Source organism: Diabrotica undecimpunctata, chromosome 9 (assembly GCF_040954645.1).
Source record: "Diabrotica undecimpunctata isolate CICGRU chromosome 9, icDiaUnde3, whole genome shotgun sequence".
Lineage (NCBI taxonomy): Eukaryota > Metazoa > Arthropoda > Insecta > Coleoptera > Chrysomelidae > Diabrotica > Diabrotica undecimpunctata.
Window position 1 is genome coordinate 43,494,283 of NC_092811.1, and position 11,493 is coordinate 43,505,775.

General features: G+C 32.5%; 1 protein-coding gene across 1 annotated transcript; it reads right to left on the bottom strand.

The window, feature by feature from the left end:
- Positions 1–2,459: 2,459 nt before the first annotated feature.
- On the bottom strand, positions 2,460–7,575 carry LOC140450577 (uncharacterized). The gene is made up of 4 exons (XM_072544232.1): positions 7,387–7,575; positions 6,345–7,059; positions 5,288–5,821; positions 2,460–5,047 (listed from the first exon to the last, which is right to left on the bottom strand). Exons 1-4 carry the CDS (start codon positions 7,573–7,575, stop codon positions 2,460–2,462), a joined length of 4,026 nt encoding a protein of 1,341 aa, XP_072400333.1.
- Positions 7,576–11,493: the final 3,918 nt, after the last annotated feature.

Below are 11,493 nucleotides of genomic sequence, written 5' to 3' on the forward strand. Positions count from 1 at the left end.
GAAGGTGGGGAGATACCAGTAGACCAACCTTCCATAAAAGCTTGCCTGGAGCTTAATATATTTTAATCTGACCAAATTTTTTTTAGAGTATGACCTGAGTTTACCTACGTTTCATCCTGGTAGAAGATTGGCCTTCCTTCAGCCCGGAATTTTCCTATTGGTCTTAGATAATTTCTTCTCCAACATATTATCTCCTCCCGGTCAATCAAAAGTGATTTTCGGTTTGATTTCTCCCACTGGAAATTTAATTCTTTTAAAACTTGCCACAATTTAGTTCGTCCGATATGAGGCAAATCCGGGCCGTCTCTAAAAATTTTCCTTCGAATACCATTTTTTCGTTCGTAACAACTTCACCCTTTCAAGTTAAGTTTCGAATATAAACTGGACAGACGAGGCACGTGGCCAAAGCCGGCATCTTTATACCAATTATATTATTAAAAATCTGGGGAATTCCATCCTAATTATCTTGCAACGAATAGTAATTTCGGATATGAATTCCAGGTTTTCTAGTAAAGTGATTAAACGCGAAGATTAGTATTGAAATATCCAAAGAGATAAGTTATTCTTATTTACAAAATTGTTAATGGTTAAATTCTTATTTTTATTAATATAATATAATAACCAACATTAGCCGTGAAAGTCTTAATTATTTTTTGCTAAATATATTAGTATTAATAGTATTAAAACATTATTAATATTATATAACAGTAATAAAACATTATATTATTATTTAATGAATAAACACCTCAGGAACGCCTATGATGATACAAATTTTACGACGGTTTTATGACTTTGGGGCAAATTTCGTGCTCTCAACAATTTGTGAACGGAGAATAGTGATAATAACATATCGCACCTATGGTTCTCTAACGTCACTTATGGATCTTATGTAATTTTTCAAGCGTTTGAAAATTCAACATCCTATTACATTGTATAGTTCTTTTCGAATAAAAAAATAAAATGAGAATATTTAAACTACAACTTTAAATTTTATTAATTGATGGATTCGACCGTTACTTGATGGAAATTCATTTTATGTAACAATAAAACACTGAAAACTTTGTTTTCAAAACTTCCACAAAATTTATTTTAAATTCTTATCACTACAGCTGTTTCGGCTGATTGCCTTTCTCAAGTGATCTGTTTTTGGCATGGGTTTACACTTTATAGTCTCTAATGAAATAGGTTGAGGGAGGGAGAACTGTTTGTCTCAAGCTGGTCATTCAGAATTGAATCTGTGTTTTTTAATTTGTTGATTTCCATAGATTCTAACAAAGATAGCTTAAGGCCTTTATTTTGAATGTGGAGAATTTTAAATTCGTCATTAAAAGAATGATTATGATCTAGAAGATGAAGTGCGTATGTAGAATCTATTTTTCTATTATTGAAAGCCCTTTTATGTTCTGCTATTCGTTTATTAAAATTTCTACCTGTTTGACCAATGTAAGTTTTTGGGCAGTCGCCACATTTAAGTTTGTACACACCACTGTGTAAGTGTTTTTTATGTTGGCTCTTGTTGTTTTTAATATATTTGCCTATTGTAGGTGGTTATTTGTTCTGAAAGCTGGTGTTATTCCTTTCTTTTTTATGTGTTTGGCTATTTTTGTTGATATTTTGCCTGTATATGTAATCGAGCAGAAGGTACTGGGTTTTTTCTCTGGTGGTGGAAATACTAAGTTCAGGGCTTTCTTGTGTAGTTTTTGATTTAACATTTTATTAATTTTTTGTTCGTTGTATCCATTGTTTACTGCTATTTGCTTAATGATATTTAATTCTGTCTCAAAATTGTATTTTGACATAGGAATTGCTGTTAATCTATGTAACATACTATGATAGGCTGCCAGTTTATGTTGTGTGGGATGAAATGATGAATTGTGAATAGTCGTGTCAGTATGGGTAGGTTTATGAAATATGGAGAAGTCATGTTTGTTTTTAAGTTTGGTAATTTTTAAATCTATGTGTGTGTGTCATCGAATTTCCTGACTGTGGACTTAATCCATTAGCCGAACTTATTTTTGCTCTACAGATATTTATGTCACATATTACTATTAAAATAAGATTTTGTATTTTAAAGATATACCTAGATTCTATAACAATAAATGGATAATTTAATCTTCAGCTACAATCATACAATATTACACATTTATATAGATATATCTATATCATAAAATATATTCTAGTATTATTCAACATTATTCTTTATTGTGTGTTTTTTATTATTATTTTCTTTTTTTTTATTTGTATTTTTTTTTTTTTATTATTTTATTTTTTTTTTATTTTAATTTTTTTTTATTTATTTATTTATTTATTCATTTTTTTTTTTTTTTTTTTAAATTACATTATAAGGGATGTCAACAAGGAGTACTTCTGCTCAGGGGTCTTTCAGAGCAATGCACAAACACAAGACTAGACCACGGAAAGATAGGTAAACAAATGGGATAAACACAGGTATTAATAGTTCACAATTTTAATTTTATATTAAGTATGTGTTTAATTAGGATCTCATATACACGTTCGTCTAAACTAGATAATATTGTTTTTAGATTAAAAGGTCTTGTAATATTGGTTTCTCTATATACTTGATTCATGAATTGATTTATTTCTATTATCTTTAGTCTACAGTTTAGTATCATGTGTTCTGCAGATCCTAACTCACCACATTCACAAAGATTACTATCACTAAGACCTATTTTAAATTTGTGTTCTGGAACTAGGCAGTGTCCAAATCTAAGTCTGCATATGTATGAAACAACGATTTTTTCGCTGTGGTAATGATTAAACCATGATTTAGCTGGAATATTTAATTGTATGTTTTTGTAGAATAGCCCTTTAGTTGAGTTGTTATACCATTGTTGCCAGGTTTTGGTTTTATTGCTGGTAATATTAGCGTAAACATCATTTAATGTTAATTTATATTTACTTTCATTTTCTTGTTCGGTGGCCTTCTTAGCTAGAGTATCTACTATTTCATTGTGTTTAAGATTAGAGTGAGCTTTTACCCAACAAAATGATATTTGTTTGCCCTTAGCCCTAAGTGCGATATATGCTTTAATAATGTCAATATATATGTAGTTTGATATGTCCTTCAAACTTTCCAGTTTAAGTAAAGCACTTTTGCTGTCTGTAAGGATTAGAAATTTCTCTTCGTTATTGTTTATACTGCTTATATACTGCATTGCTCTCAGTATTGCAATAAGTTCTGCTGAAAATGTGGTAAAATTTTCATTAAGTCGTATACCCTCTTTATACCTTGTCCTAGGGTCCCACACGGCAGCGGCCACTCTCGAATTCATTTTTGAGGCATCGGTATAAATTTGGTAATGTTCCGGAAATAAAGTTTCTATATCCACATTAAACATGGCATTCCTTAAGTAAACTGGAAATTTCGAGTAATCTCTCATGTAGGTTGGTTGTATGTTTGGTATATTGTTTAGATTTATCTGAAACATGGATGGCAGAGTTGATGTGTATAGCTTATTTTTAAATTGTCTTATTCTATTGTAACTTTCGGCAAGAAGTAATGTTGGCTTTTTCCTCCAGTATTCAGTGGTTAGGTCATTTATATAAAGTTTGTGGCAGTTGTTACATATTATGCTCTCTTTAGTTATCATTTTAGTTATAAATTTTTCACACATAGTTTTCCTTCTTAACCATAGTGGTGGTTCATTACATTCTACGCTTAGGTTTGATATTGGAGTACTCATCAAAGCTCCTATACATAATCTGAGGCATTTATTTGAAAGGATGTCTATTTTTTGAAGATGGGTTTTGGCGGCTTGGTTGTAAAAGTAACATCCGTAATCTAATATTGATCTTATGTATGATCTATACATTAGTAATGCTATGTTGGGATCTGCTCCCCAGGTTGTATAGTTTACTGCTCGTAACGAATTGTACCCTTTGTCAGCTCTTGCTACGATGTACTCAATATGATCTTTCCAAATCATTTTCCTATCCAGTATAATACCCAAATATTTAACTTTAGGTTGAACTTTAAACGAGACATTTTGCAACTCCACTACTTCTGGAATGTTTCGTTTTCGGGAGAATATGCAAGCTTGTGTTTTTTTGGTAGATATGTTTAATGCTATTTGATCTAGGTCTTCTTGTAGATGTTTAAATACTGTATTTATTTTACTACTGCCTTGTTCTATTTCCAATTGATCTACATATATGCATATATCATCTGCGAATTGTAATATTTTACCTTGTTTGCTAGTAATTATGCTTTGACCTATATGAGCTGTGTAAATAGTGTATAATATTGGACTTAAGATGCTCCCTTGAGGTAACCCGATGTTTGAAACTCTCGGTCCTATTAGTTTGTTATTAATTTGAAGATAAAGAGTTCTATTGATGTAAAGTTGGTGAAGTTTCCAGCAGAGTATATCTGGCAGTCCGATTTCTTTCATTTTGTGGTATAGAAGTTGTAGGTTCACATTGTCATATGCATTTTCTATGTCTATGAATGTAGCAAATACCGACTTGTTGACGGAAAATGAGTTATATATATCCAGTATTAAGTGCGTTAAATTTTCCATCGTAGAACATGATTTTCTAAAGCCGAATTGTGTTGCAGGTATTTTAGAATTTTTTTCTAACCAGAATTCTAGTCTACATTTAATCATTCTTTCCATTGTTTTTAACACACATGATGATAGAGAAATGCCTCTATACGAATCCGGACAGTTTGGTGATTTGTGTGGCTTAAGAATTGGAACTATAATGTACTCTTTCCATGCACGTGGTATATCCATACTCATCCAGATATTGTTTATTACATTTAGTAGTTGAACTTTCTTATGTATGGGTAAATTATACAACATACTATAGTGTATACCATCTAATCCTGGAGCTGAATTATTATGTCTTTTTAGGCAGTTCTTTAATTCTTCCAGACTAAATGCTTGTGTGAGAAATATGTTGTCTGTGTTTGCTTCGTCATTTTCATGTCTATTATCCGTAGGGTTCCTGTGATTAATTTCTCCTTCTATAACCCAAGGTCTAGCAATTTTATTAAAAAATATATCTGTCCACTCATTTACAACTATCGGATTATTGGGAGGGTTATAAACGTTTTTTAATTTTCTTATTTCCTTCCATATTTTGCTAATGGGTGTATTTTTATTTAAACTATTACAAAAGTTTTTCCAAGAAGCTCTTTTGCTGCCTAAAATAATTCTTTTTTTATAAGCTTCTGCTTGTTGGTATTTTAAATAATTATCGTAATTAGATAGTCTTTTAAACTGCAAAAAAGCTTCTTTTTGTTGTCTTATAGCATTCCTACAATCATCATTCCACCATGGTTTATTAAATTTTGCATTGGGCCCCCTTTTCCTCTCTGGAATAGAGCATTTACTAGCTAAATTGATTGAGTCACAAAATGTGGAATATTCTTGCTCTGAACCATCTGATATATTATTATTCTTTTCATTGTTTAAGAGATAGGTAAAGAAAGCCCAGTCTGCCTTTTTAATATCCCATGTAATTCTAGATCTAGATATATCATTAGTTTCAATGACATCATTACTATTAGTAACGTTATTATCAGTATTATGGTTATATTCTATTACTATTGGGTAGTGATCAGAACCCAGACTCAAAGTTTCTGTGTGCCAATTAAATTTGTAATAAATATCCCTAGAGCAAATTGTTAAGTCTATAGCAGATCTATTTAAATTCATAGGTCTACGAATTAATGTTTCTGACCCATCATTTAGGAAATTAAGTCCACATTCCTCCATAGCCTCAAAAAGATAAAGACCTTCTTGATCGGTGACATCACAGCCCCACATTTTATTATGGCAGTTGAAATCTCCCCCTATTAAAAAAGGTTTTTGTAAACTAATAAAAAATTTAACCCATTCGTTTTTTGACACACATAACTTGGGTTTTGCATAAATGGAATATAAATTTAAGATTTTATTATTTATTTTAATCTGTACTGCAACGCACATGACATTATTTATTTTATAAAAATTTAAATTGTTCTGAAAATTGATATTTTTTCTTAATAATATCGCTACTCCTGCATAACCATCTGATCTATCTTCACGGAAGATGTTATATTGGGAAAAACTTATCTTTGAATTCGGTTTTAACCAAGTTTCACTTAAAAGAATAGCTAAGAATTTATTTTCGAAAATGTACTTTTCAAAATGGCCTTTATTGTTCACTATTGATCGTGAATTCCATTGTAAAATCTTATTATTTACTAGGGCCATTTAAAACTTTTTCTATATTACTTTTAATGTCGTCTAAAATTTGTTTGTTTGCTATTGGAATTAAGTTTTTGTCTAAGAAATTTTTAAATATTGTTACTATATTATCAGTAATTTGTTTACTAGTTAGTGAGTTTTGTTGGACTATTTTTGTTTGATTTTGATATAATGGGTTGTTTATAATTGGTAGCGACGGGTAAGCAGAGGCGCTTGCAGTGTCCAGTATATTTTCGTGTTCTTTTGAATAAGGATAAACTGATTTATTTTGAGCTCCTTCGCTCCATTTTCTTTTGGTTGTCACTGTGTACCTATTTCCTGTGTTTGTTGAATTCAGGACTGTCCTATAGCTACTGCTGTATTTTAATTTTGCTTCTTCAAAAGGTAAATTTTCATTTGCCATTATATATTTAATGCCCTTTTGTTTTTCAAACTCAGCGCACTTGTTTCGATCTAATGCTGAATGGTTTCCGAAACATAATATACAAGTGGGATCTGTTAAATCGCATACATCTGAATCATGTTCCTGTCCGCACTTGCTGCATCTTTTCTTACCTCGACATTGTGACGTAACGTGTCCGTATCTAATGCAATTAAGGCATTGTATTACTCTCGGAACGTAAGGTTCCACTTGGTATATCATTCGTTCAATGATTACTTGTTTTGGAATCATTTGGCCTCTGAAAGACACCACTATCGTACCCGTCTCCACCAGTTGATCATTTTCTTTTCGCTTTATTCTTTTAACGTTTATTACTTTAAAATTGCCGTATCTTGGAACAATAATATCTTTTAATTCGTTTTCTGAAATATTTTTGTCTACCCCTTTAATTACCCCACTCTTTTGAGTAAAAAAATTTGGAATATATAAATCGTAATTTCTTTCTATTAATTTTTTACATTCCACTAAAATATTAGCGCTTTTATATGTGTTACATTCAATTTTAATTTTATTTTTTCCTATAATATTAATATTAACAATATTATCTTTAATTGCAGGTACTGCACCTAAAATTAATCGTGCTGTCGCTATGCGATGCAATCGGCCAATGTTACCTTCCTTATTCTGCATAAAAACAAAATAAGGACCTTGGTCACCTTGACTGTATTTATTTTTCACCTCTGACATTATGGACTGGCCTATATTAATATTTGTTTTATTGCTTACCTGATAATCTGGTAAAAAGTTTTTTGAATTTGTTATCGGTACCTGTTTTGATTGTGTATTAATATCAATATTTATAATTTCCTCAAACTGCTTTTGTTTTTCATTAACTTCATAATCCATATTACTAGCAACATCGTCAATCCTTCCTCTGTCAGGTGGATTTCCTCTGCCATCTGTATTTAATTCCATTTTTTGGTAAAAACAACAACAACAATTAATTAGCACTTCGATACCACAGAGAACTATTCGCTTCCGCTGCTACAATCGAACTGATTTTTAAATCTAAAAAATTTATGGATTGATTTTGTTCTGTTTCTATTGTAAATTCAATATGACTATGAAGAGAATTAATATACGATAAAAATTGGTCGAGTTGCCTGTTAGTTCCTGTGAAACATCTCACTCATTATAATTATAAAAATATACACGTTTAAAAATTACTACCCTCGCAGAAGTGTCATTCTTCTTCTTCTTCTTCTTCTTCTTCGTCTAGCCATTCACGTCCACATCTGAACATAAGCCTCTTCAAGTCTTCCTTTCCATTGTTTTTTATTGTACGCTACTTTTAGCCAATTTTTTCGAGGACTGCCGAGAAGTGACATTATGGGTCTAGAAAATAATTTATCCGTCAACTATGTCAAAATAAATAAAACACGAAATCATACATTTCTGTAGCCTGGTTTCAAAGATGACCAACTCCATTTTTTTGAAAATTCAGATATTGACGGATTCTTGTGTAAAATAACATGAAAAATCCAAATCTAAATAGTTTTGGTGTCAAAAATGGCCAGAACAATGTTAAAACTGCATTCAAATAGTACCCTTGATTATAAAATCGGCTAGCTCTCAAATATGTTGGTGACAAAAATAGCCATCTTCACAAAGCACTAATCAGATGGCTTCATTCTGTCACGTGATCTCACCGCCTCAGGTGAAATCGAAGACAGTAGTAAACTGAGCTATTTTGATGTGTTGTGACTGGCGTTGTTTTATTGTTTAGTATTTTAAAGTTTTACTAATATACTAAAAAGATATTACTGTAATAAATCTGCAGAAATAACATGGAAGGAGCTAATGTTAAAGAGTCTCCTTTGTTGAAAGGAAGAAAGAAACTACCAAATCCTTCAAATTGGAAAAGAGCCAAACAGAAGATTTTGAGGTTAGTATTATACCGTAACCTAACATTGAATAAACTAATAGACAAACCTAAATAACATTCATTTAAAGTTACTATTTCTTAGGCCTAGGCCTAGTTATTAGAGTGAAAATGGATTAATTTCTAGTAGGCCTAATCTATTCATACTTTACATTATTTTTATTTTTCTTTAACTTATGTTAGAGTAAACCAAGTTCTCCTGACATAAAACAGTTTGTATTTTGGTTTTGAATCCAATGTTTGTTTTAGGTACAGCTCAAAGAGATTACCTGATGCTTCTTCATGTGGCCACAGAGGGAAGAAGAATTGCAGTTTATTGAAGATGCTAAATATAAATAGGTTTCATAGTGCATTTTACTCTAAAAAGACCAAAGCCAGCTAAAATGCCTTTATTCTTATGTATTGCATAGCAGAACAAACCAAAAGAACCAGACTAGGAGACGGATCAAGGCAAAATGAAGGCGTAACCTTCCAATATTGAATTGCAACAACAGCAGGAAATAGATTAGAGATAGGTAAGAATACGTTTTTCAATGTATTGGGAATCACAAAACATAGAGTTGAAGGTGTTTCCACAAGATTTAAAAAACACGGATGTCTCGTCCCCGTTAAAACTCGAGGTGGTTATAAGAAGTCTAACACATATCAGAACACACGCAGAACAGAAGAGGCGGCAGAAATATATTCACAATTAAAAACAAAGAGACTGGACTAGAAATAAATATTAAAAAAAAAGTTAACACAGGCAACAGCTAGGGGAAACAGACGTACAGTTGAATTAGAGGACGATATTGAAACGGTAGAAAGTTTCACATATTTAGGAGTTGGATTAAACGCGGATGGAACAGAAGAACCAGAAATCCAAAGAAGAACAATAAAGGGAAAAAAGCTTATTTTTCGCTCGATCATGTGTTCCGCTCCAAAAACACACACTGGAGATGATCGAAAATCAGGGTATACACAACAATTATCAGACCAATAGTATGTTATGCATGCGAGATATGGGTGATGACAGAAGAGATAAAAAGAAAACTGGAAGTCTTCGAAAGAAAAGTCCTAAGAAAGATATTTGGACCTATTAACGAAAACGGAATATGGAGATCCAGGCACAACCTTCAACTCTACTGATTGTTCAAAGAGACACCGATCTCAGAATTCGTTAAACTTGAGAGACTTAGCTGGGCTGGTCATGTAGTAAGAATGGAGACAAAAAGATTGCCGAAAAGAGCCCTAGATAGTAAAATGCAGTTCGCAAGACCAAAGGAAGGCCACGGAAAATATGGGAGGATGAAGTGGCAGCGGACGCGCGAAATTTGCTAGACGTGAGAACCTGGAAAAGATTGGAGCGAGACCAACAAGGTTGGAGGCATAGTTTGGAGGAGGCCAAGGCCCGATTTAGGCTGTAGCGCCATTGGAGAGAGAGCACACATATCAGAAAAAAATTGATTCAGTAATACATTTTGTAAAGCAGTTTAAAGGCATAGAATCACATTACAGTAGAGCGAGTAGTAATCGTATTTATCTTGATTCCATTATGTCTATTTCTAAAATGTGGAAGATGTACGAAGAATCAGTTGTTAATGAATTTTAAGTTGAAGAGTCGTTTTTTTAACTTCTTCTTCATGTGCCATCTCCTCTAAGAAGGGTGGCAACCATCATGGCAATTCGCACTTTCGATATCGCTGCTCTAAAGAGGTCAGCAGAAGTGCAGTTAAACCAAGGTCTCAAATTGTTTAACCAGGAGATGCGTCTTCTTCCGCGACTCCTTCTACCCTGTATTCTTCTTTGTATTATTAATTTCAGCAAGTTATAACGCTCGCCCCTCATGACATGTCGCAGTTTTCTGACTTTAATTATATTTAAAACCTCTTTATCTTTTCCATTCTTCTCAACACCTCGACATTCGTAAATCTATCCACCCAACTTATTCTTAATATCCTTCTGTAGGCCCATAACTCGAAGGCTTCTTATCTGTCCGAAACATCTTTCTTTAATGTCCAAGCCTCCAACCCATAAAATAATACGGAGAACACGTAGCATCTCAGAAGTCTTATCTTTAAAGGAATTGAAATGTCCCTGCTGCAGAGTACTTTTTTCAGTTTGTTGAAAGAATTTCTTGCCTGTCCTATTCTTGCCTTAATCTCTTCTGTGTACTCATTATTTTCGTTAATTATTGTATCCAGATATTTATATTTTTCAACTTTTTTAATTTGTTCTCCATGTATTGTTATGTTTGCTTGGCGCTGTTGGGCTTTTGTAATTACCATAATTTGTGTCTTTTTTGTGTTTAGGTTTGTGTTTTCTATTGTGTTTTCTTCACTGATTTCTACCACTCTGTCAACCATTTGTTTTAAGACATTCCTCTAATAAAATAGTGTTGTCGGCAAACAGTATATTATTGATTGGTCGGCCATTTACTTTTATTCCCATAGTTAGTTCTTCTAGTACTTTCTGGATTATTTCCTCTGAATACAAATTGAACAAAGTAGGAGACAGGACAGAGCCCTGCCTGACGCTCCTCTTAATCTGTATTTCATTTGAAAAGACGTTGATCTCTTTTACCACAGCGATCTGATTATAATAGATAGCGCTAATGCTCCTGATGTCTCTCATATCTAAGGTTTTCTTTTCAAGTAACTCGATAAGACGGTTATGTCCGACCTTATCGAAGGCTTTGTTGTAATCCAAGAAACACATATATACTGGCTGATTAACATCCATACACCTTTGCACAAGTACATTCACAGAGAACAGGGCTTCCCTCGTTCCCAGTGCATTTCTAAATCCAAATTGTGTGTCACTTATGTCCTGCTCAAGTTTGTTGTGTATTCTCCGGTGTATAATTTTTTAAAATATTTTGAGCGTATGACTCATTAAACTTTTTATCCGGTGGTCTTGGCATTCTTTTGCATTTGTTTTTTTTTTTCGGTTTCGACACATATTCGTAACTA

Excerpts from the sequence above, each read along its gene's own strand:
- LOC140450577 (XM_072544232.1), bottom strand. The coding sequence starts at position 7,575 with ATGGAATTAAATACAGATGGCAGAGGAAATCCACCTGACAGAGGAAGG. Across the intron at positions 7,060-7,386 it reads ACTTTTTACCAGATTATCAG|AGTGGGGTAATTAAAGGGGT; the intron begins GTAAGCAATAAA and ends TTTACTCAAAAG. Across the intron at positions 5,048-5,287 it reads ACCATGGTGGAATGATGATT|TTGTAAATGAGTGGACAGAT; the intron begins GTAGGAATGCTA and ends ATAATCCGATAG.